Genomic DNA, 27,609 nt, shown 5'->3' with positions numbered 1-27,609 from the left:
ACAATATTATCTATTATTTGGTTAGGAACTTGACCTCTCCTTCAAGACTGTTGGAAAAGCATTCCAGGTGAAGCTGGTTGAGAGAATGCCAAAAATGTGCAAAGCTGTCATCAAGGCAAAGGATGGCTACTTTGAAGAATCTATTTTGATTTGTTTAACACTTCTTTGGTTACTACATGATTTAATGTGCATTGTTTCATAGTGTTGATGTCTTCACTATTATTCGACAATGTAGAAAATAGTAAAAGTAAAGAAAAACGTTTGACTGGTGCTGTAGGTGCACACACACACTACATGTTAATGTTTTTAAATGTTTGTCAATTGTAAAGTATTTTGTCTAATATCTTTTTGGCTAGCTGTCACCCAGTAAGGCTAGCTGTCACCATTGGCGTTGTCACGTTCTGACCTTAGTTCCTTTGTTATGTCTTTGTTTTAGTATGGTCAGGGCGTGAGTTGGGTGGGTTGTCTATGTTCATTTTTCTATAATTTGGGATTTCTGTGTTCGGCCTAGTATGGTTCTCAATCAGAGGCAGCTGTCAATCGTTGTCCCTGATTGAGAATCATACTTAGGTAGCCTGGTTTCACTTTTGAGTCGTGGGTGTTTGTCTTCCGTGTCAATGTTTGTTACCACACGGGACTGTTTCGTTTATTCATGTTTATGGTTATTTTCCTGTGTTTGATTAAACATTATGGACACAACACGCTGCGCATTGGTCCTCCGATCCTTCTCGCTACTCCTCCTCATAAGGGGAGGACGAGATCCGTTACAGGCGTCGGCTAATGGGGATCAATCAATAACGTTAGTTAGCTACCTAGTTAGTAGTTAGCTTTTTACGTTAACCTAGTTTGCCTCATTAATAGCCTGCTTTAATAACAGAAGACCAATTAACTACATATTTCAATATTGAAATCATAGTTGATTACTCTACTGATTACGCTCCTGAAAAACTATCGAACTGACTTCTTTATTATTATTTATTGTTATTATGTATTATTATTATTACCTTTCACCGTCCCCTTCCATCTATATGGTAAAAAAGCATGTTAGAGAGCAATCATGCCGTGATTACAAAAACCTGACCAATTGCAATTCAGTAGACTGCTACAGACTATGTTCATTGGCTAGAATTCTCCCTGGTAAGAAATTATAGAGCAAAATTGATTTTGGAGCGCAAACTGGAAATTTGTTGTGGGTCTTGACATGTAGTAAGAGTTTGACATGTAGTACAAAAATCTCTGCTCTCAAATGAATTTACTAGGTGCGGAAATGCAGTTCTGCTCGCGCAAAGTCACACACGCAAGCTCTCAAGTTGAATTTGCGCACACCACGCTGGCCTGCGTTCGCGGGATCCGTCCTCTGCACACTCGACTCAAGATTTGCTCTGCAATGATGTTTCATCTTGCTCGCTCACACGCTCCATCTCAAACCTGTTCGACTTTTGAATCGGATTTAACACCATACTTTCTCTCTCGCGCTCCCTCCGTGCCACACACATAGACTGTCACACACACCAGCGCCTGCTCCTCTATCGACCCTCCCCCACCCTTCTGTTGAAACAAGCAGGGCACCAGCTCTCCTTTAAAAAAAAATCACCTTTATTTAACCAAGTAGGCCAGTTGAGAACAAGTTCTCATTTACAACTGCGACTTGGCCAAAATAAAGCAAAGCACTGCAACAAAAACAACAACACAGAGTTACACATGGGATAAACAAATGTATAGTCAATAACACAATAGAAAAATCTATGTACAGTGTGTGCAAATGTAGTATTGTTATGGAGGTAAGGCAATAAATAAGCCATAGTGGCGAAATAATTACAATTTAGCATTAACACTGGAGTAATCGATGTGCAAGTAGAGATACTGGGGTGCAAAAGAGCAAAAAAATAAATAACAGTATGGGGATGAGGTAGTTGGGTGTGCTGTTGACAGATGGGCTGTGTACAGGTACAGTGATCGGTAAGCTGCTCTAACAGCTGAAAAGTTAGTGAGGGAGATATGTCTCCAGCTTCAGTAATTTCAGCTAAATCACGCCATCAAATCTCCATTGAAGTGTTCATTATTTAATTGTATTAACACATGTATTTCAACTATCCGGATATCCGAAAAAAATATAATGATATTATTCAAATACGGAAATCATTTCAAATGCCCATCCCTAGTATTTAGTGAAGCACTACTTCTCAGAAGGGCTCTCTACTGTTGACAGTACTTTGCTGTTGAGCTCCTTGACGTTCTTCATACTATTCTTTTTTGGGATCTTTTGGAGTATGTTTTAGTTATTTATTTTTTTATCAAATGTTTTACCATATGGTGATGCTTGGTCATCTGAACAGCCCACATCAACATGCTAAAACGTTTTTATATGAATGTGTAATGAGTTTTCAGAAAGTTGCAGAATAGTTTATTTGGGCTTGAATGGTTTTTGGATTTGTTTTCGTATTATTTTCAGGTGGCTACCATATGTATCATTTAGCCTATGTATCTGTATGCATTTTGTGTTAATTCGCCACACATTTTTGTAATATAACACAAACATTACATACTGTATATAGATGTGTCATTACTAATGCATATCCGATAGGAATGTTCTATTACTAGCTCATTTTTTCCATTACTGCTGTAGGTCTTCATATTTCATCCGACACAGAAGTGTGTGGGGGGTGGTTACTGATTTTTTTACACCTGATACCAAAGGACCATCTTTCACAAGGACTGTTCTGTGTCATTCATCACTGTTGCTTCATAATGTAAATGTGGTGTGGGAGTAGCTTGTTGTGAGTGGTGGGATGTTAATGTTAGGGCTCTTGAATGATAATGGAAAAGTTGAAGAGCTGTACATGTTGTTTAGTGTTTTCCCAAAGATATGAAAACACCAGCAAGTGTAAATACTAATGACTCAACTATGAGGAATTCATGAAGGCTCAATTTAAGACTTAAAGAAAGCCTCAAGTTTACAGATGGCACTTTTATCACAGTCTGATCACTGTCATAGCTCATAATTTCACAAACTTGAGTTTTCGTTAGGATGTTTACCTAAAACTTGAAATTGAAGTGCAGCATAAGTGTACAGTATGCTTATGTTTCGTATTTTATAATACCGGCAGCTGCGTCTTACTTACTTTTGACCTAAAAACGAACAAACAATTGTTCGTAGACAGAATAATTTATTCTGAGTATGGAATGTAGTAAAAATAAGTATCATCATACCATGTACTGTAAATATTTGTACTTTTTGTGTGTGTCAGATTTATGTGTTTCATAGTTTTTCTATGTTCCTTCCTATGTGTTACACAGGACACTATGGATTTGTCAATAGGCTGTCCGTTGCTAACTCCTGCACTGTGTTTTCTAACAGCGTTCAGCTCTGCTATCCACTCCCTGGACGGTGCCACCCTCCGCAGTGATTTTGTCTCCATCCTCAGGGAGTTTGGTAATCACTTTGTACAAGAGGCAGTGTATGGCTTCGAGGAGGCCTGCACTATCTGGTACCCCAACAAGCAGGTCCAGAGGCAGCTGTGGCTGGAGTACCAGGACATCAGCAAAGGTAAGACCTCTAATTGATTGGAGATACCTTACTTGGAGAAAATGTAAAGTATAATAAGCTCCTGGAGGGCATCCATTGTCGGTTCATGTTCCACAAAATGTATTGTTTTATTTCTGGGCTTCTGGGTATATGGAATTGTGAAAAAGAAAGGGTCAGAATGTATGTCCTTTTTTGAAAAGCCATTTGTCATTTGCTGAGAGTGGACAAAGCTAGTCCTTCTGAAGACCATTGGAAACACCAGCTGAAATGTCAAATTCAGACCTGTTTAAATTAATAGAAAATCACAACATAAATCTCAAACGAGGATTTGACCTTTCCAAGGAGGTTGATAGAGTGCACAGATGCATTATGCCACAGCAATTAATTGCTGTAGATATTCATAACACATTTTTTTTCAGCTGTCAGTTTCGGCCACATGAAAAAGTGATTTCAATCAAATTCAATCAATGAAATGTATTTATAAAGCCCCTTTTACATCAGCAGATGTCACAAAGTGTTTGCATAAACCCAGCCTAAAATTCCAAAGAGCAAGCAATGCTGATGTAGAAGCACAGAGGCTAGTGTTAGGTTCTTATTTTTCAGAGTAAGTAACTCACGGACACTAGAGAAGCTTTAACCAAGTTAATTCTGCCCAAAGGATCTATACAGCTGTTATTCAGACAGCAAAACATTTCTCACCATCACAGTTATATTCATCCCACTTAAGACACTCCTTCTCTCCAATCCTTACATCTTATGGTTCTACAGGAAGAGGGTAACAAGATATTAAACCCTTATTACTCCCTTAAGGGAATCTGACCTCAACCCCACCTTCACCTAATCCACAGATGTCCATCTGTCTCCTCTATATCAGCACGTTGCTCCTCCCGTCCACCCAACACATTCCAAAGACATCTGTCTTTCTTCAGAGAACCATTAACTTCTGACATAAAACCCAGTCTCTTTCACTCCTTTGATTCTATGCTTCTTTCCTATCATTTATTTAATATCTCAATGTTCAAAGTTTAGCCGATTCCAACGGTCCTTCCTCTTGAACAATAGCGTCCTAATGTTCAATTTACATAAACTTGGAAATTACTAATAAATGGATAAACAATGATAATAAAACATGAATTAAACAAACAAATGGAACAAATAATGAACAAACATTCACTGGTTTTCAATTTCAGAGACTTATGGCCTCTGTACTATGATCACACAATTTTATTTCCATCTATCATCACACAACAAAATGCAATTCCAGCTGAATCTGCGGTCTCGTTCTATGTCAGAAGGAGCAGCTTTTAGTTTCTCCACTTCCCCCTTCTGGTTACTAAGAGAGTAATAGCACAAGACTTGGAAAGCAACAAAAAGACATAAAACATAACAATATTAAAACAATGTGATAAGCTATGCATAATTATATATGCATGAAAACCAAAGTCTGAGACCCTGACAATTCTCACTCTCTCTTCACCCGACTCTATGCCTCCCGGATACTTTCCTGATGGTTTCCACAAAAATGAAAGCTCTACAAAGCTTCCTCATGCTTTCGCCCAGTCTTCTCCTTTTGGCCCCAGGTTCCGAGAGGTGTTCCCAAGTCATGTCATTTTCACTTTGTTCCCAATCTCCTGCATTTCACCTGATATGCAAGTGCTTATCCCTAATCAACGTTACATCCTCTTGAGGTAACTCAGTACAGTATGTGCTTTCACATCAATGCTCAATGCCTTCAACATTTTGTTCAGAGTACAATTACCCCTCTATCCTCTATCATATGATGCATTAACCCATAAAGCATCTAACCCAACCCAACTATGATGTTTAAAGTAGCTCCCAGACCCAACCCATCTGTATGTCTTACAGGGGAATCTAGTCTCTCTCTCTCTCCGCTTCCTCTGTCATGTTTTCACTCACCCATTATGCAGCTGGACCTCACTTCACGTGAAAACTATGCACCCCCAAGGAGAGACATGACGATATTTACCGCTGCAGGTACTGTATGGAGTATTTTGTGTCCCAAACCAATGCTGTCCCAAAACCCCCGCCTGGTGTCTCTTGATGTACACTCAATCTCCAGGATTCAGCCCGTGCCCTTGGTTATATCTCTGCTTTCACCTGAGGATATACACACTGCAACACATGGGTCCTTTTCTGACAACATAATTTGTGATATTTGAGTAACCGCATCCCCTTTCCTCCAGTTACCAGATACCAATCCATGTGACATGAGTTGTCATTAACTGATATCCCAACAATGCTACTAAAGTTAACATTGCTACTTCCAACATGGCCCATGACTATAGTCTCACAATACCCCTAATTTGCACAGTAGTCCAATTCCATGCTGTCAATATAGCATCCTTCACTACTAGTACTGCTCCTTCAGTTACTGTCCCTGCAGCTCCTTCAGTTACTGTCCCTGCAGCTCCTTCAGTTACTGTCCCTGCAGCTCCTTCAGTTACTGTCCCTGCAGCTCCTTCAGTTACTGTCCCTGCAGCTCCTTCAGTTACTGTCCCTGCAGCTCCTTCAGTTAGTTAGCTCCTGTTACTGTCCCTGCAGCTCCTTCAGTTACTGTCCCTGCAGCTCCTTCAGTTACTGTCCCTGCAGCTCCTTCAGTTAGTCCCTGCAGCTCCTTCAGTTACTGTCCCTGCAGCTCCTTCAGTTACTGTCCCTGCAGCTCCTTCAGTTACTGTCCCTGCAGCTCCTTCAGTTACTGTCCCTGCAGCTCCTTCAGTTACTGTCCCTGCAGCTCCTTCAGTTACTGTCCCTGCAGCTCCTTCAGTTACTGTCCCTGCAGCTCCTTCAGTTACTGTCCCTGCAGCTCCTTCAGTTACTGAAAGAAAGTAAATCTCAAAGCCCCCCCCCTCTTCTATCTTACCTGCCTACCCACTACTTACCTAATTTAGCACCACCTGGTGCCCTAACCAAAATACAAGGGGTGGTCCGCCCAGGTCTTACCTAGTGTGCCTAGACAGCGAATATGCTACGGGTATATGTATGCCCGCAGGCCTCTTGCCTAAGCACTTCCTAGGTGCCTTCCCCTTCCCCCCCTGGGAACAAATGAAACAGAATATTAAACAATTTCACAAACAAAGGACATCAAATAAGTTCTATCTGAGCAACAAACTCACAAAACATACCAACTCTCAGCAATGAACTCCCAGCAAAATCAACCTCTAGCAAATCTCTCTAGCAAAATCTCTACCAAAAAAAAAACATCTCCTGAACAGAACACTGGCTTTTATATAGCTTCTGAAGGAATGGGTAATTGGAGACAGCTGTGTCTTGACGAGGGGGCGGGGTCAGCTCTCCAATTAGCCCTGGAGTCGACCAATCAGCTGCTTGAGGGATTTCAGGAAGCCATTTCCTGAAATAAACACATGCAAATACACAAACTACAACACATAATCTGGGGAACGTAACAGTCCCTACAGCTCATTCAGTTACTGTCCCTACAGCTCCTTCAGTTACTGTCCCTACAGCTCCTTCAGTTACTGTCCCTACAGCTCCTTCAGTTACTGTCTCTACAGCTCCATCAGTTACTGTCCCTACAGCTCCTTCAGTTACTGTCCCTACAGCTCCTTCAGTTACTGTCCCTACAGCGCCTGCCATGAGAATACCCCCTGCATGCAATTTGTCAAATGTTTGCCGGCTGTTAGAAATTGGAGAAAAACAAAATGAGTTGGGAATAATATCCAACCTAACAAAACTCTGAGTCACAGGTGTCCTGAAAGTTTACCATAGTGTCTGACATGCCACACCTATCTCTTCTACTCTCACCATGATCTAGGTATGTGTAATGTTCAACTAAATCCCCATATTGTGGACAGTTAGTTGTCCTCCCTCTTCTATGAGCCACCTCCTGCAACAATATACAGTCTCTGGGAATGATACTCCTCTATCATTACATATAACCCATAACACACTATACTCCTAATGGATTTTCTACATTTTCTGCTTCAGCAATTCTCTCTCGCTGTATCCCAATCACAACTAAAACATTTTTTTATCAATTATCCTTCCCAAATTTAGAAGGACTGACCTCAGTGCTTACTTTGAGTCTAGGGCTCAAATTCCAGTTTATCAACTTAGCACACATCACCCCTGTTAGAACATACATTTAGAAACAACTTTTTATTGCCGGTCATAACTCTTCTCAGTACAGCCCCCCTTTGACCCTGTTTTCCTGTCATTAGTGGCCTGGTAAAGAAAGATCAGTATCTCAATGCATTCTCAGTCTAAATAGATAGCAGTGCGTATACCCCCCCCCCTTCCTTCATCCGGCACTTATCATTCTAGCGTGTCTTCTTCAGATATTGTTTACAGTTCATTTTCCCAATGGCACATGTAACTTTTGCCTATCACATTTCATGGCCCTTGATAATGTCCCGATTTTAATATCCAAGTAGATACTTCCGTTTCTCCCACATGCACAAGTCTCTCACCTGAGCTTGTTCTCTTTCCACGCTCACTCCACACGCGCTCTCAGCACCCCGGCCCTGGTTTTATGGCTCGGACTCAGATAGGAGTGGTAAAAGTCACTGTCTCTCTCATTGCACACCTTTGTCGCTCTTTCTTCAGCCTGTTAGGGAGGGTTTTGAGGTCTACACACACGGTCTATGGTCAAATTATTCCTTCCATGCATTAAGACACGATCTGACGTCACCTTCCATGATAACCTAAAAAAAAAAAAAAGATCATAGCAACAGTTAAGTTCAATACATTTCTATTTCAGGAAACCAGACAAACAGTGACAATATATGACGAATTATGACATTAACCTTTTCTTAATAACATCTCTAAGACAAATGTCATAACATAATGTTACTGCTAAAACCATTTTCAAAATTTGTCCATACTCCCTTATTCTGCTGGTGATATTCTACTGGCGATCTCTCGGGAAGAGTTTACTAGATTATGAAGTTAGCATCCTAACCCCTCGCAGAATTCCCACTCCAGGATCCCAAATTGGTGAAATTTGTATCAAAACAAAAACACAACATGAAATCAGCAATACATATATCACAATCCATTTGAAGTAACTGTCATCCATTATTAACATATATTTTCCTTTCTATTTGCAGCCTGAACACAGGACCACTGTATAAGTACCCAAAGACCAGAACCTCAGAGAACTGGTCATTTTCCTGATTAAAAATAAACATGTTATATCAAAAATAAACAAATTCGAAAAACGAATCAACTTAGAATTACAACTCTTATAACTCCCTACCGAAAAAATAATAATATCCTAAATAAATGGTACAATTTCAATAGAGAATGGTGTTTCTCATGAATTTTATAATAAAATCCCCCTGTTCCATTAATTTCTAATGAGGTTGATCATTTCTAATTAGGAATTTTTAGTATACAGGGCTTTCGAGACCATTAAAATGTTTCTTCTCCATTTCTTTCCCTGTCCTTCGGAAACCATTTTACCTACCTCTTCAAAACATTTCCATTCTCCTGCAAGGATGGAATCTTCAACCCAAAACACATTTTCCTGTGGCAAATTTAGCCAATTTCTCATCGTAAGGAATCTGCAATATTTACATGTGGTTCACTAACACTTCCTCTCACCAAGGCAGCCGCCTTAGCCATTTCGTCTGCTTTACGATTACCTATGGCGATTTTATCTGTACGACTAGTATGAGCTTCACATTTCACGACTGTTCATTTACTGGGTAACTGACATGCTTCTGATAATGCCTCTAACTCCAGACCATTTTTTTTATTGCTGTTCCTGTCAATGTTGTGACCACAATGTACCCAAATCATGAACTACTCCAAATGCCCGTTACTCTTCCCTTCTGTGTTCATGTAACTAGCCATCTGTATACAATATTTTCCCGATTCCAATGCTGTTTCTTGCAAATCAGGCCTAGGTTTTGGAGTAATCTGATCTGGGTCACATGTATGCGATTCACCCTCCCCTTATTAATTTGTAAGTTTTCCCCATTTAACGTTAACTCCCAGTTTGTTCATCTTGCACTAGTAACATGTTGTCCTTTCGTGCTGTCCACTATGGTTGCTACTGCGTGTGTAACATACAAATCTACTTTTTGACCCATTGTAATGGAAGCCGTGTTATGTAACACCGTTTCTGTCGCCTGTACAGCCCTAAGGTACGGTGGCATTCCTCTTGGCCCTTTTTTCGTATCCATCGCGCTACAATGTTTTTCCTGTTCATTAACAACATTTTTTTTAAAGATAATTTTACGTTTGACAATCCCAATGCTGGCACTTGACACAATTGCTTCTTTAACTCGACAAACGTTTCTTCACACTCTTGATTCCACTCTATCCTCTCATGGGGACTCTTCCCCCCTTTCGTCCACTCTGTAAGTGTCTCAGCAATTTCAGAGAACAAAATGTCTGACAAAATTGAAAACTCCTAAAGTTTTCCTGAGCATGCGAGGAGTGTTTGGCCATGTTTCTACCCGATCCGGGGTATCTTGACCTTAGAAATCAAAACCCCAAAATATGTTACCTCTTGCTTTGCTAGTTGTGCTTTGTCATACGATGGTTTATAACCCTGTTCCGCCAAATTGTCTACCAATGTGGTGCGGTCTCGCATATTAGTTTCTTTGTCTTTTGACGCTAATAACAAATCATCCACGTATTGTACCAACACAGAACCTACAATTGATACCCTTTTAATGATGTTTTCAATGCAAAATGATGCCAAGTGAGACTATTTGTTTATCCCATCGGTACTCTACTAAAAGTTAGGTAAAACGTGAACTCATACTTCTTCCATCACATAGAAACTGTAATCTCTATGAACCACGTATCGATCGAACAGAGACTATACACCGCTAGGTGAAAGTTCCATACTTGCTCATCTCAAAACGATTTGTTGTTGCTCTTTTGAAAAAGATAACTCTTGTATAGCGGCATTTCCTGCTAATGCATTAGGTTCCAGTATCACCTTACACTCATTCTTCCAATGCCCGATAGTCCCACATCTGAAACAGGGAGCTATCCCCTAATGCTTTGATGTTTTTTCACTACGTTTCTTAGTTTTATCCTGGACATTGAAACTATAGTTAGTGGATTTCTCTATGGCCCTATTAACCCCTCGCAAATCTGCGAGTTGAGCGGTGTTATATTCCACTCTCAAAACCTTGTCTTGAATTAAATCTAGTAACCCCGCAATTACTGTTTTGATCACAGGGTTCAAACCTGCCATCAAAGCAGAAGTGCAAATTCTATCAGTACACTCCCGTTCCCAGTCCTTCTGTAGTAGTTTACTCGTACTCATTCTGAGTTTATCGTGATGCATTTTCTGTTGATAGAATGCTGACATCAAAACACTGGTATATTGAGCTTTTGATTCTGGTTTTATGTCTTTATGCCAAGCCATAATTGCCTCCCTGAATTCTTTATTAGATTTTAATTCTCCGTCATTAGGAAAATGTTGTCCAATTTTATAAAATTGACAACATTTTTCCCATATTCCAGTCGAATTGGTAGAATGCTTGTGCACTTCTTTTAACTCCTCCACGGCTTTATTAAAATCTGCTAGCTCTATATTACAGGGAGAAATGGGTCCGTTTGTCGCCATATCAATAGTTATTATTCCCTAAACTCTCCCGACGGTGTTCAGGGTATTTCAGATTCCTTCACCGTCTATAATACACACCTTCTATTAACTATTTTCTAAGATAACATTACACACTTCACGGGATAATAATTAATTGGTCACAGCACTTAATACATTGTATTAGAACCGATACCATAAACGTCTGCGAACCTATTACTTGAGAATACGGATGATTTAATGGATTCCTCCAATATCGCTATTATTGATAACACACATCACCAAAATTATTCACACTTCTCTTCCTATTTCCACATAATCTGCCATGGTTCACTACCTCAACAGGTCACAAAACACACACTCACACCCTGCGCTCTCACGGCCACTACGACTGGGCCTTTTGCCCTTCTTATGGGTCTATATACCGTTACACTATTGTTTTACTCTCCACAGGACTACCCTGTTCAGGACTTCCCTTCTCTTCTATGAGATTCTACCCTCCACAGGAACTATCATGCACTGGACTTATGAGACTTATCCTCCACAGATCTATTCTGCTCGGGACTTACTCTTGACATTTTACCCTCCACAGGAACCATCCTGCTCGGGACTTATGAGATTTACCCTCCACAGATCTATTCTGTTCGGGACTTACTAGCTATAAGACATACCCTCCACAGGATCTATCCTGCTCGGGACTTACTTTATACTTTATGGTACTGGCATATACCACAAAGCTACGACCGGTCATTACACAATGGGCCTATAGAATTAAACTTAGGCTCTCCAGGTCCGCATCTCATAATTAGTTCAGCCAACGATTCTCATCTCCCAAGATGTCAAAATGAATGGAAACAGATATAGGAACTAGCCTACCTTGTTTTTTTGCCATCTCTGCTCCACTGATCTGGACTCTTTGGTTTGACTACAAATCGTGATGAATCCTGCCGACAACGCCACCTGTTAGGTTCTTATTTTTCAGAGTAAGTAACTCACGGACACTAGAGAAGCTTTAAACAAGTTTAATTCTGCCCAAAGGATCTATACAGCTGTAATTTTTCTCACCATCACAGTTATATGCATCCCACTTAAGACACTCCTCCTTCTCTCAATCCTTACATCTTATAGGAAGAGGGTAATAAGATATTAAACCCTTATTACTCCCTTAAGGGAATCTGACCTCACCTCCTGACCTCAACCCCTCCTTCACCTAATCCACAGATGTCCATCTGTCTCCTCTATATCAACACGTTGCTCCTCCCGTCCACCCAACACATTCCAAAGACATCTGTCTTTCTTCAGAGAATCATGATGATGATAAATGATAGGAAAGAAGCATAGATTCAAAGGAGTGAAAGAGACTGGGTTTTATGTCAGAAGTTAACATAAAACCCAGTCTCTTTCACTCCTTTGATTCTATGCTTCTTTCCTATCATTTATTTAATATCTCAATGTTCAAAGTTTAGCTGATTCCAACACTAGGAAAAACTCTCTAGAAAGGCAGGAACCTAGGAAGAAACCTAGAGAAGAACCAGGCTCTAAGGGCTGTGCACGGTGGAGATTATAAGAGTACATGGCCATTAAGGCAAAATCGTTCTTCAAGATGTTGAAACGTTAATCACAAGTAATAACCACAGTGGTTATAGAGGGTGTAACAGCACAGCACCTTAGAAGTAAATATCAGTTGGCTTTTCATAGCCGATCATACAGAGTTTAAGACAGCAGATGCGGTAGAGAGAGAGAGTGAGAGAGCGGGTCAAAACAGCAGGTCTGGAACAAGGTTGCATGTTGAATAGGTCAGGGTTCCATAGCCGCAGGCAGAACAGCAGAAACTGGATCAGCAGCACGACCAGGTGAACTGGGGACGTGGACAGCCAGGAGTCGTCAGGCCAGGTAGTCTTGATGCATGGCCCTAGGAAGAGAGAGCGAGAGAGAGAGATTGGAGAATTAGAGGGAGCATACTGTTGGAGACTGTGTGACTTGAGCTTGTTTTAATTACATAATGAGCCTTATTGGTTAGGATGTTGGAGCTTGTGTATGTGTTATTGCAGTGACAACGGGAAGTACAGCAAGTGTCTGTCTTTCCAGACATGTTCTTGCATTTTTGTATATTCATATTGCTAAGGAAGTAGGTAAAAGGAAACAGTCAAGTAAGCTGGGATAGCCTCTGTGGAACTAGAGTAAGGACAGATGTGGAACTCAACATTGAGGTTGAGGTGAGGACAACAGTTGAAGAGGGAATAAACCTCTGAGAGAGGGGCCCACCCAATAACACTCTAACTGAAGTCTTGTCTCACACACACACACACACACACACACACACACACACACACACACACACACACACACACACACACACACACACACACACACACACACACACACACACACACACACACACACACACACACACACACACATCCCTGCCCATAAAGGTTCTGGGCTCAGGCTGGGCCACGACAGTACCAATAAGAGGAACAGACTCAGTTCCTGCCCAGCAACAGAGACTGATTGTTTATCTTAAGACATACAAGGAGGTATAAATATGTGCTTAAGTGACTTGTATGTTGTGCTATGCAGCCGCTACATCCTGTTGGGTGTAATAAATCTAGTTTGAGCTTCCTTTGGGGTCTGTCTGGATTTGTACCAGAACTTAGAACCTAACAATACTTAAGATCACACAGGACACCAGATATGACAGGAGAATTACACCAGATTAGACAGACTGACCCTAGCCCCTCGGCATAAAAGACTATTGCAGCATAGATACTGGAGACTGAGACGGGAAGGGTCAGGGGACACTGTGGCCTCGTCCGACGATACACCCAGACAGGGCCAACCCGGCAGGATATAACCCCTCCCACTTTGCCAAAGCACAGCCCTTACACCACCAGAGGGATTTTAACAGACCACCAACTTACTACCGTGAGACAAGGCGGCGTATAGCCCAGTAAGATCTCCCCCACCGCACAAGCCTGAGGGGGCACAAAACCGGACAGGAAGATCAACTCACTCAAATCGAGTATAGAGAAAAAGCCTGGCACGACATGATGCACCCCTCCTAGGGATGGCATGGGAGAGCACTAGCAAGCCAGGGCTTCAGTCCCCACAATTGGGTCAGAGGCAGACAATCCCTGTGAAGAGAGGGGAAACGGCCAGGCAGAGACCGCAAGGGGGGTTCATCACTCCAGTGCCTTGCCATTCACCTTCTCACCCCTGGGCCGGACTACACTCAATCATAGGACCTACTGAAGAGAAGAGTCTTAAGTAAAGAATTAAAGGTCGAGACCGAGTCCGTCTCTCACATGGGTCGGCAGACCATTCCATAAAAATGTATCTTTATAGGAGAAAGCCCTGCCTCCAGCTGTTTGCTTAGAAATTCATAGAAAAATAAGGAGGCCTGCGTCTTGTGACCGTAGCGTGCGTGTAGGTATGTACGGCAGAACCAAATTGTCAAGATAGGTAGTAGCAAGTCCACCACACACACACACACACACACACACACACACACACACACACACACACACACACTTTATAGATTAGCAATAAAACATCGAATTCCGCCTTAGCCTTAACAGGGAATTGTTTGGTTCTAGTCAAGAGTCTAACTGCCATATTTATCACTAGCTGAACTTTATTTAGTGCTTTATCTGGGTAGCTGGAGAGTAGAGCATTGCAGTTGTCTAGTCTTGAAGTGACAAAAGCATGGATTAGCTTTTCTGCATGATTTCTGGACAAAATGTTTCCGATTTTTGCAATGTTACGAAGATGGAAATAAGGTGCTCATGAACTATTTTTGAAAGTTCGTCAAAAGAGAGATCAGTGTCCAGAGTAACACAAAAGTCATTCACAATTTCATTTGAGATGATCTGTAAAACCATCAAGATTAGTTGTCAAATCAAACAGCAACCTAGAACTAGCATCTCTGTTTTGACCGAGTTTAAAAGTAAAACATTTGCCGACATCCACTTCCTAATGTCTGAAACCCAGGCTTCCAGGATAGACAATTTCAATTCAAAAATCTTTGAGAGGAATGGAAGATTCGATATACAGTACCAATCAAAAGTTTGGACACCCACTAATTCAAGGATTTTTCTTTATTTTTGACAATTTTCTACATTGTAGAATAATAGTGAAGACATCAAAACTATGAAATTACACATATGGAATCATGTAGTAACCAAAAAGTGTTAAACAAATCAAAATATATTTGAGATTCTTCAAAATAGTCACCCTTTGCCTTGATGACAGCTTTGTACACACTTGGCATTCTCTCAACCAGCTTCACCTGGAATAGCCCTTACACAGTTTGGAGGGGTGTTGGGTCATTGTCCTGTTGAAAAACATATGATAGTCCCACTAAGTGCAAACCAGATGGGATGGCGTATCGCTGTAGAATTCTGTGGTAGCCATGCTGATTAAGTGTTCCTTGAATTCTAAATAAATCACAGACAGTGTCACCAGCAAAGCACCCCCACACCATCACACCTCCTCCTCCATGCTTCATGGTGGGAACCACACATGCAGAGATCATCCATTCACCTACTCTGCGCCTCACAAGGACACAGGGGTTAGAACCAAACTTCTCAAATTTGGACTAATCAAACCAAAGGACAGATTTCCACCAGTCTAATGTCCATTGCTCATGTTTCTTGGCCCAAGCAAGTCTCTTCTTCTTATTGGTTCACGCCTGATTCACCCAGTCTCCTCTGAACAGTTGATGTTGAGATGCGTCTGTTACTTGAACTCTGTGAAGCATTTATTTGGGCGGCAATTTCGGCTGGTAACTCTAATGAACTTATCCTCTGCAGCAGAGGTAACTCTGGGCCTTTCATATGGTGGTACTCATGAGAGCCAGTTTTATCATAGCTCTTGATGTTTTTTGCGACTGCAACGTTCTTGAAATGTTCCGCATTGACTGACATTCATGTCTTAAAGTAATGATGGACTCTCATTTCTCTTTGCTTTTTTGAGCTGTTTTTGCCGTAATATGGACTTGGTATTTTACCAAATATATTTTGTATACCACCCCTACCTTGTCACAACACAACTGATTGTCTCAAATGCATTAAGAAGGAATGAAATTCCATGAATTAACTTTTAACAAGGCACGCCTGTTAATTGAAATGCATTCCAGGTGACTACGTTATAAAGCTAGTTGAGAGAATGCCAAGAGTGTGCAAAGCTGCCATCAAGGCAAAGGGTAGCTACTTTTAAGAATCTCAAATATATTTAGATTTGTTTGACATTTTTTGGGTTACTCCATGATTCCAAAGGTGTTATTTCATAATGTTGATGTCTTCACTATTATTCTACAATATGGAAAATAGTCAAAAATAAAGAAAAACCTTTGAATGAGTAGGTGAGTCCAAACTTTTGACTGATACTGTAGGCCGATTGTTTTTTTACCATTTCCGGGCCAAGGTTTGGCTTTTTCAGTAGAGGCTATTTTAAAGCTATTGGACACGAGAGGAGAGGGTGTGCTAAACAACGTTTTTAGCATGGCTATGCTGCGGTCATAGGTATGAGGTGGAACAAAGAACCGTGGATCAGCACAGCTATGCTAAAAAAGTAATTTTTCACAACCTTGAGTTAAAAAATGTATGCATAGGCTACTATTTCATCCCTTTCATCATTTAATTTCATCATGCAAAAATATTGGCCTAGTCCCGACACATCTATGGTTGCTCTTATCGCTTGCTTGCTAGCTACCCAGCTACGGCTAACACAGTCAAGTCAAACCGTGCAGCTAGAATAACAGCAAAGCAGCTGCATTTTCATTTAATTTGACCTGTTTTTCTATTGATATTTCTTTGTATATATTCATAATAATGATGCTAATTCATGATTTAGAACATGTCTCAACCAATCACATTTCTTGTTTTGACCAAACCGTTGTAGAATACTAACAATTTTTTTGTGAGTTTGGTACACATCCACTGGATAGGGAGCCGTTTATTATGTTCAACATACTGTAAGAGGTCCAAGAATGTGGAGTAGCTCTTTCAGTAGTTTAGTTGGAATAGGGTCCAGGTAGGCAGCTGGAAGGTTTAGAGGCCATGACCATTTTCGTGAATGTGTTGAGAGATACAGGATTAAAAAACTTGAGTGTCTCCATTGATCCGAGGTCCTGGCAGTTTTGTGCAGACTCATGGCAACTGACATCAGTTAGAGTTTCCCTGAAATGCTACTCTGTCAGCAATCCGTCTTTTTACCTGTAGCTGTTTCCCCACACAGACAAATGCAGGTAAGTAATAACCCCTCTTTCCTCAGTGTCTCAGTCCAGTAACTCCACCACCACTGTTCCCGTTTGTTTTTTTGTTTTTTTTTCACTGTTGAATCGACCAATTTGCCTTCTTCCCAAGGACATTGCCTCACCATTTATAGAATGTTACCACTTCTGAATGATTGAGTTTTCCATCTGCATGAAAACTCATGTGTGTTCTCACTCTGTGACACCGGTACAGACACTATTACATGATTAGATACAAAATGCAATGGTTTTTGAAAAACTGCCATTTTGTGAATTCACTTTACACAGCATAATCTTCGTTCTTCTAGAGCAGGGAATTGCAGATTATGAGAATGAAACAATGGTATTACTGTATATGAACATTTTGATTCTTGGGATATAGGCCTACATTTAAAAAATGCACTTCTGAAAATCATCATCATCTGTTAATCTCCTTTCTGCCTCCATAAAAGTCCTACCCTTTTGGTGGGAGTAATGAGCTCACTGGAGACTATGGTGATCCATGTTCTAGCCTTTGCTCCAAATATCAGAGCCCCCCTGGATTTGGAGTGAATCTGCTAATAATTTATGCATGTTTTGAGAGTTCTGTCAGCAGACATAATAAGACTTATTTATATGTGGCAATGTATGAGAATTAATGGTGAAAGTAATGACTCACTTAGAGGTTCATCTTTTTTTAAATATAATTTTCATCCAAAATGTGGTCCAAAGGTATATTTGGCCAAATACACTCAACAAAAATATAAAGACAACATGTAAAGTGTTGGTCCCATGTTTCATGAGCTGAAATAAAAGATCCCAGAAATGTTCCATATGGTAAAAAAGTTTATTTCTCTCAAGTTTTGTGCACAAATTTGTTGACATCCCTGTTAGTGAGCATTTCTCCTTTGCCAAGATAATCCATCCACCTTTCAGGTGTGGCATATCAAGTATCTGATTAAACAGCATGATCATTACACAAGTGGACCTTGTGCTGGGGATCTAAATTGTGAAGTTTTGTCACACAACGCAATGCCACAGATGTCTTGTGTTTTGAGGGAGCTTGCAATTGCTATGCTGACTGCAGAAATGTCCACCCAAGCTATTGCCAGAAACCTTTATGTTCAATTTTCTACCATAAGCCTCCTCCAATGTTGTTTTAGACAAAATGGCATTTTATCGATGGCAATTTGAATGCACAGAGATTCCGCAACGAGATCCTGAGGCCCATTGTCGTGCCATTAATCCGACGCCATCACCTCATGTTTCAGTATGATAATGCACAGCCCCATGCCGCAAGGACCTGTACACAATTCCTGGAAGCTGCAAATGGCCCAGTTCTTCCATGGCTTGCATAGTCACCAGACATATCACGCATTGAGCAGGTTTGGAATCCTCTGGATCAGCGTGTACGACAGCGTTTTCCAGTTTCCACTAATATCCAGCAGCTTCGCACAGCCATTGAAGAGGAGTGGAACAACATTCCACAGGACACAATCAACAGCCTGGTCAACTTTATGTGAAGGAGATGTGTCACACTGCATGAGGCAAATGGTGGTCACACCAGATATTAAGTGGTTTTCTGATTCACGCCCAAACTGTTTTTTAAGGTATCTGTGACCAACAGATGCATATCTGTATTCCCAGTCATGTGAAATCCATAGATTAGGGCCTAATGAATGCATTTACTGATCTCCTTTAATCTGTAAATTGTTGCATGTTGCGTTTATATTTTTGTTCAGTATATTTGTAACTTTTTCAGTTTTACCTCCATTTAATTTAAACATAAATTCAAAATGTAAAAGAACTTACACCATGTTAGCAGATACCCATAGATGTCCAGTCAATGCACTAACACTAATTAGCATTGACTTGCAAAACTACCTCTAATTTCCTTCATACTGGACTGGAGTCAAAAAAATCAGTCATAAAAATGGTATCAACGAGTTCATCTGACTCTGGGGAGGTAGATAAAGGTCCTCATTGCTAACATTGCTAACATTCCGAAGTATCCCTTTAAGGTAAATAATGAATTGAAATTCTTATTTTTTAATTAACTTCCTGTAGGTGTGGATGCTTGAAAATCCAAAACACAGGCAGATTATCATTACATTATAAATAGGCATGCATCTTTCAAACAGTGAAGGATATCATATTCAACCCTCAAGATTAATCATAACATTTTAAATGGATATAATACAGTATAAAGAGCAGATTACAATAAGGTATGCAAAGTGTATGAGACAGAACCTACAACCTCAATAACCAATGAGAAATGAAACATATAAAAGCAGTAACACATACAGGCAGCACCTGAAAATCAACTACAGTACGTCTGAATAATGACCTCCATTAAACCAAAGGTCCATCTGTTTTTAAAAGGCTATGGACCTCTGTCATTTTGAATTAGATCACCTGCTCTCTGGCTCAAAGCTGTGCTCTCATCCACAGAGACTAGTGTCAGGGTCAATCCGTAACATTCAAGCTGAGGCTTTGATTAACACAGACAACAAACTGGAAAAACAGTCCTTATTTATTCAATTTATAGAGCTGCTCAGCCATTAAAACAGCGTGTTACTCTTCTCAGACAGTGTGAGGATCAGAGGTTGAGAAACACTGAGAAGTACAGATATGACGCAGTACGGAGTTGGCAAAATATAGAGTTGACTGATTAGGGAGTATGATTAGGAAGTGTGACTGTCACTGAACCACCTGCACCCCCACCAGCCACCAACCCTCCACGATGATTCTTCCTGGGGTGACAGAACCAGAACATTTACCACTTATCCAGGACAACATTTCCTCTCTCTCCTCAAACTCTCCTTTTCCCGTCATGCCGCACATACTCTGGCTGACAGGCAGGTCAGAGGGTAAGGCTAAGCATGGCCCAGGTGCCTCTGAAGGCTCTGCAGCCTGAGGCAAGAGCAGGGAGGTAGAAGCGATAAGAAGGAGGTGCTCCCCATAGTACAGGCTGTACGGTGGAAAGAGCCTGTGGGCCTCAGTCCACCCTACATCTGCAGTCCTCTCTCTGTCAGGTGCAGTGTGGGGTTGGTGTCAGGTGGTAGGAAGACAGCTTGCAGAGAAGGCAGGGTGATGACTGTGCTGCATGTTCATCAGCGAGACAATTAGAGAGAGCATGAAGCAGATGTCTTTGACTGCAAGCAAGTTGTCTTCAGACAGTTTGCAGAAGCAGAAGAGGGCTAATCTCACTTGTCAAATATAAATAACTTGCATATTGCGAGGACCCAGAAGAGGGTTAACAAAGTCTGGCACTTGCTGCTACAGTCTTTGATGATTAACTTACTGTGTACTTTTTCAAGAAAAACCTATAATGTGCACAGTTGAAAATTATATGCAAACGTTGGCTAGGACGAGTACCAAGTCATACATAAAACAAGCATTGAATAGCCTCTGAGTATCAAATAGATGTGTCTGTATCGAGTGTTATGAATTATTTATTTTTTATTCCATCCCACTGTTGCGACCAGCAAAATAAAGTTCTGAAGCAGTCGAACCCCCAAAAATATTTAATATTGTTCCTCGCTGTTCCTTTTTAAACCTCTGAAATCAAGATTTTTGTACATTTAGCTCAACATCAAATTACTTTACCAATCAGTGCGGATAGAGCAGCTTTAGTTGTTTACATGCATTAGACAGACAAGTGTAGGGCACGAGAAGCCACCTCAATTTTGCAGGTGAAGGAGGAGGCTTGACTTGAAGCACTGGGCATCTTGTTATGATATGCATTATCTAAATTATCTAAATTGTCTTTGAACTTCTGAGAGTTGGCTTAATGTTAGACCAGAGCTACACTACCGTTCAAAAGTTTGGGGTCACTTAGACATTTCCTTAGAGTGAAAAGGCGACTCCGGGATGCTGGCGTTTTAGGCAGAGTTGCAAAGAAAAAACCATATCTCAGACTGGTCAATAAAAATAAAAGATTAAAATGGGCAAAAGAACACAGACACTGGACAGAGGAACTCTGCCTAGAAGGCCAGCATCCCGGAGTCGCCTCTTCACTGTTGGCGTTGAGACTGGTGTTTTGCGGGTACTATTTAATGAAGCTGCCAGTTGAGGACTTGTGAGGCGTCTGTTTCTCAAGCTAGACACTCTAATGTACTTGTAGTCTTGCTCAGTTGTGCACCAGGGCCTCCCACTCCTCTTTCTATTCTAGTTAGAGCCAGTTTGCTCTGTTCTGTAAAGGGAGTAGTACACAGCGTTGTACAAGATCTTCAGTTTCTTGGCAATTTCTCACATGGAATAGCCTTCATTTCTCAGAACAAGAATAGACACGTGTTTCAGTTGAAAATCCTTTGTTTCTGGCCGTTTTGAGCCTGTAATTGAACCCACAAATTCTGATGCTCCAGATACTCAACTAGTCTAAAGTAGGCCAGTTGTATCGCTTCTTTAATCAGTTTCCGGTAGTGTAGTGCAGTTAGCTAACAAGCTTGTGTGTGCAGAGCGGCACCAGAATTAAAATTAAAACATGTCTTATCTTTGGTAGTTAATAAATCCATTGTAAAACGTGACAACTATAGTATCCTTAACTGGCATTGAAAAAGTTAACCCATTCTTCTCTAATAAAAATATCTCTCCATTATTTCTGAATCAAGCTTGTAACATCAGTAGGCTACAGTAGCCTATTCTTCGGAGGGGGAGTGGCAGGTTGCCTACACATGCACACAGACTGGCAAAGATTTTCAGCTGGCAGACACTGGAATACATTTCTGAGTGACAGGTTTAGGGCTTAGCATAGGCACTTTGTTGCGTTTTTTGTGGGACTGGAAAAAAATGCCCGGAACATAAAATAATGTTATTAACCAGTTCCTATGCTTTTAAATAATGGTTCTGTTCCAAAACAGTATAGATCACTTTCGTTCCCGGGTTCTGACTTTGTTCCTCGAAAAAAAATATTTTCTGGTTTTCGGTTCTGTTCGTTGAACCGGTTCCAACCCCTGGTCTTAACAAGGTCCAATATTTGTATTTATTTATCTCAATATCAAATAATTTCTGGGTAACAATTAAGTACAATATATATATAAAATGTATGTGGACACCCCTTCAAATTAGTGGATTCAGCTATTTCAGCCACAACCGTTGCTGAAAAGTGTATAATATCCGGTACACAGCCATGCAATCTCCATAGACAAACATGGCAGTAGAATGGCCTTACTGAAGAGCTCAGTGACTTTCAACTTGGCACAGTCATAGGATGCCACCTTTCCAACAAGTCAGTTTATCAAATTGTCTGTCCTTGGCTGCAACACTCACTGCCTCTGGAAGAACTGTTCGTTGGGAGATTTATGAAATATGGGTTTCCATGTCCGAGCAGCCACACAAAAGCTTAAGATCTCCATGTGCACTGCCAAGCGTCGGCTGGATTGGTGTGAAGCTTGCCACTATTGGACACTGGAGCAGAGGAAATGAATCATGCTTCACCATTTGGCAGTCCGATTGATGAATCTGAGCATGTTGAATGCCAGGAGAACGCTACCTGCCCGAATGCATAGTGCCAACTGTAATGTTTGGTGGATCTGTGGCTGTTTTTCATGGTTCAGGCTAGGCCACTTAGTTCCAGTGAAAGGAAATCTTAATTATACAGCATACAATGACATTCTAGACGATTCTGTGCTTCCAAATTTGTGGCAACAGTTTGGGGAAGGCTCTTTCCTTATTCAGCATGATAATGCCCCCACGTACAAAGCGAGGTCCGTACAGAAATTATTTATTGAGATCAGTGTGTAAAAACATGACTGGCCTGCACAGAGCCCTGACCTCAAACACATTGAACACCTTTGGGATCAATTGGAACGCAGACTGAGGGCCTAAATACCCAACATCAGTTCCCAACCTCAGTAATGCTCTTGTGGCTGAAAGGAAGCAAGTCCCCGCAGCAATGTTCCAATATCTAGTGGAAAGTGTTCCCAGAAGAGTGGAGGCTGTTATAGCAGCAAAGGGAGTGTCACGTTCTGACCATAGTTCTGTTATTTTATTCTTTGTTTTAGTATGGTCAGAGTTGGGGTGGGCAGTCTGTTTGTTTTTCTATGTTGGTTTTTGTGTTCAGTCTAGTATGGTTCTCAATCAGAGGCAGGTGTCGTTAGTTGTCTCTGAGAATCATACTTAGGTAGCCTGGGTTTCACTTTTGGTTTGTGGGTGTTTGTTTTCCATGTGAGTGTTTGGTCCACACGGTACTGTTTCGGTTTTCATTTTGTTCACATCGTTTATTGTTTTGTATTTGTGTTCAGTTCGTTTCTATTGAAAGTCATCATGAGCACTTACCACGCTGCACTTTGGTCCGATCCTTCTTCCACCTCTGAATGCCTTTACAGGGAGGACCAACTCCATATTAATACCCATGGTTTTGGAATGACATGTTGGACAAGCAGGTGTCCACATAATTTTGATCTTGTAATCTACTGAGATTGTTTTAAATAAAAATGTTCAAAAAGAAAACAAAATATCTTCTTAACAAAGAGACATTTCTCAAGAAAGAATTTTGCTGACTGTCTGGGAGTGGTCTGAGTGGGGAGTGAAAACTGAAAACTAACTCTTATTGGCAGACATCTTATTGGTCTATTACCTAATTTAATGTACATCACCAGGCAAGCCAAAACTCCATCCCTCCAAAATTTCAGGTGGTCTTTTCAAACAGCTCTTACACTAAAAGGGCATTATCATAATTTTCACAATTTCACAATATTAATTCCAACCTCATAGTTTGGAAATATGTATACAACACAGAAACATATATTTTTTTGACTGCACTGGGCCTTCAAAGTTGAACAAATATTTTGCGAGGTTTGAGCAACATGTACATTTCGCTAGGTTAGAACGCACACACACACAAAGTTTAATCTCAAACCTAGGCTGTGTGAGGCACAATGTCCTTTCTCAGCAGAAAAACAATCTAAGGCTGTAATATCATCATAAGAGCAGTGGCCTAAAAGATATCATATGAATACCAGTTTAAGTCAGCCAGTTTGAATTTTAACCCCAAGAGGCCGTCCAATCCCTCCTGCTGCACTCTCATTGAAACAAACACAAAACAAGATCCTATCCATTATGTATTGTAATTGCCCAAACCCAGTCTGCTTTAATCCTGGTTAACATTATCCGTTTCATCAGCCTATACTCTCGGTTTAAGAGAAGTTAAACCTCACATCACACATTTAGTAGACATGTTCAAGGTCTTAACCTTGACAATACATTTAAAATGTCATCAAGGTCACCCCCCATTTGTTTTGTACACTACTGCTACTCACTGTTTATTATCTATGCATAGTCACTTCACCCCTACCTACATGTCCAAATTACCTCTAACCTGTACCCCCGCACACTGACACGGTACCGCTACCCCCCTGTATATAGCCTCGTTATTGCTATGTTGCTGTGTTACTTTTTATAATTTTTTACTTTAGTTTATTTGGTAAATATTTTCTTAACTCTTCTTGAACTGCACTGTTGGTTAAGGGCGTGTAAGTAAGCATTTCACGTTAAGGTCTACACTTATTGTATTCGGCACATGTGACAAATACAGTTTGATTTGATTCCAACAGGAGAGTTTCTGGCAACCCAACTCCTATTTTCCTATTGTTATCGTTAGTCCTACAGGGTAGAGGAGTTGGGGTTTAGACATCAGTTTAAGATGTCTGCCCTCGCTGTCTTGAGTTAATTCAGAGTAATGTTCATCTCCGCTTGTCCTTCGGCTGAAGGGCACTTCCTCTCAACACCCTCTGGACTTTGAGTTAACATAGATGAGCAAACAGTTCACAGGGGCTTTTGGTGACCTTTACACTTAAGAATTGTGACTTGTTTTTTCCCCTTCCTTTGACTTTATCGCAATTGTCCTGCTCCTGCATCCGATCAGATCATTGGAGTTTGCTGTTGTACAGCTCTATCAAAATAGAAGCATTTGACTGGTTGTTGAATATATTCATTATACAAGTCTTGGAACTATAAATCGTAAAGGATAACTGTGTAAGTGCTTGTGCCTAACAAATGCAGAGCTAACCCGAAAACCCAATGTTCTTGCACTTCATTAACAGTTCATTAAAAGTCTAACTGTGTCTGGCTGTAGAGGACTGCTAGCCAGAGTTTCTTTCCTTTTTGAAAGATAGCATGTGTTTTATAGAGCTTTACTCAATAGACACTGTGTTGCTATGTGATTTAATGAGGATGTGGTGCCGGCACCACGCACCAGGCCTCCAGTGCGCCTCCAGAGTCCAGTACGTCCTGTGCCTGCTCCTCGCACTCGCTCTGAGATGCGTGTCTCCAGCCCGGTACCACCAGTACCGGCACCACGTACCAGGTATCCAGTGCGACTCGGCAGTCCAGAGCTTCCGGCGACAGTACCCAGTCCAGAGCTTCCGGCGACAGTACCCAGGCCAGAGCTTCCGGCGACAGTACCCAGTCTGGAACATCCAACGACAGTACACAGTCCGGATCCTCCAACAACGGGCCACAGTCAGGAGCCTGCAATGACGGGCCACAGTCCGGAGCCTCCAGCGACAATCCCCAGCCCGGGGCCTCCAGCGACGGTCCCCAGCCTGGGGCCTCCAGCGACAATCCCCGGTCCGGATCTACAAAGGCGGAAGGATCAGTGTAAAGAGTAGGGGGCGGCATCCAGAACCAGAGCCGCCACTGAGGGTAGATGCCCACCCGGACCATCCCCTATAAGTTCAGGTTTGCGGTCGGGAGTCCGCACCTTTGGGGGGGGGGGTACTGCCCTGACCTTAGTTATCTCTGTTTTCCTTATTATTTTGGTTAGGTCAGGGTGTGACGAGGGTGGGTATGTTAGTTTTTGTATTGTCTAGGGGTTTTGTATGTCTAGGGGTTTGGTAGGTCTAGGTATATGTATGTCTATGGTGGCCTGAATTGGTTCTCAATCCGCAGCAGCTGTTTACCGTTGCCTCTGATTAATGACCATATTTAGGTAGCCATTTTCCCTTGGGTATTTGTGGGTTCTTGTTCTATGTTTATTTGCCTGGCTACACTATCCATATTAGCGTCACCTATCGTTTTGTTATTTTGTTCAGTGTTTCGTTCTTTATTAAAGAAAAATGTACGCATATCACGCGGCGCCTTGGTCTCCTCCTTATAACGGACGTGACAGTTTTCACATTAGGCAATACACTTGCATTACCCATTAAAATGGACTGAACATTTCTATAATTTCTATCCCATGTGTGATCAGTGAAGACATCTTTCACAATGTAAGGAAAATTAAGGAAATTAAAGAAACATAGTGATTAGGAGGCACTAGTTTGCATCAAGCCTGTCTTGAGCATTTGCCCATAGGTTCTCATCGAAATCGCAGTAAACATGCTTTTGGCATGGCGAATCCAAGCCTGAAGGAGGGTGGTTCTCTCATAGGGATGGTAATCATACATCTTCCACCTGGATTGTAATCTTGCATTGTATTTTACAATATTGTGTTTTACGCATGTATTGTAGTGGTCCTATACATGGCTCAGTTCATAAGAGCATGGCACTAGCAACACCAGAGATGTGGGTTTGATTCCCACTGCGGTCACATGCCAAAATGTGTTGATTGTTATCACGATGGATAAAAGTGTCTGCTATGTAAATGCCATAGATTATGGTATTACTGTACTGGCCAATGCAATTTTAGTAAAGCCATGTGAACTTACTGTGAAGTAAAATCATAGTAGTCGTCATCATAGTAGTACATTGGAGTATATATCATACTTTGTGTTTCTATTTTACAGACAGATTTCCATTATGTGGTTCTCAAAATCTGTAGTAGACAGACCAGTTGACATGTAAAATCTATAGGTTTACCAAAGGTTTAAGTGATCATCAATTAAGAGCAGTCGGATTAAGTAATAGTAAAATGTATTTTAACAAAGAGAAGATAATCAAATCAAAAGAAATGTGGCCATTGCATTGAGAAAGGCAATTACTTTTTAGAAACATGTACAGTATTGCAATGTGAAACATGTATTTCTAGATGAAACGCTGATTAAGTTTGGTGAAAATGGGATTGTATGATTTTGTGTGTTTTATTTAGTCAACAGGAAATGTGCTAAGAGTTTTTGAAACAACTGCCTGTGTTTTGACTGTTTTGACTAGTTGTGAAAATGTACCCCATACTTGTGAAAATTGCACCAAAGCAGTTAAAAACACTGTAAATGTGTTAACATTTTATCTCACAGCGTTTCCAATCCACTTTTCATAATGTAATCGATTTTTCTGCTTTGATAATCAGTGCTTGCGTTTTATGTTGTGAATGGGGATCATTCCAGTCAAGCTCCATGCACAACATTGTGCTCTTATACTGAACAT

At 41.0% G+C, this 27,609-nt stretch overlaps 1 protein-coding gene across 10 annotated transcripts in view; it reads left to right on the top strand.

Moving 5' to 3' along the window:
• Nucleotides 1-27,609, top strand: part of LOC112226955 (astrotactin-1) — a 247,471-nt gene that overhangs the window by 145,665 nt on the left and 74,197 nt on the right. For all 10 annotated transcript variants that reach the window (XM_024391656.2, XM_024391655.2, XM_024391652.2 and 7 more), the window contains one exon: nt 3,359-3,547. In XM_024391656.2, coding sequence (XP_024247424.1) covers nt 3,359-3,547 — 189 coding nt within the window. The remainder of the gene's footprint in view (nt 1-3,358; nt 3,548-27,609) is intronic.

The sequence above is a fragment of the Oncorhynchus tshawytscha genome, linkage group LG28 (genome assembly GCF_018296145.1).
Source record: "Oncorhynchus tshawytscha isolate Ot180627B linkage group LG28, Otsh_v2.0, whole genome shotgun sequence".
Classification (NCBI taxonomy): Eukaryota; Metazoa; Chordata; class Actinopteri; order Salmoniformes; family Salmonidae; genus Oncorhynchus; species Oncorhynchus tshawytscha.
The sequence above is the reverse complement of the archived record's forward strand: the minus strand, read 5'-3'. Positions and strand labels throughout refer to the sequence as shown.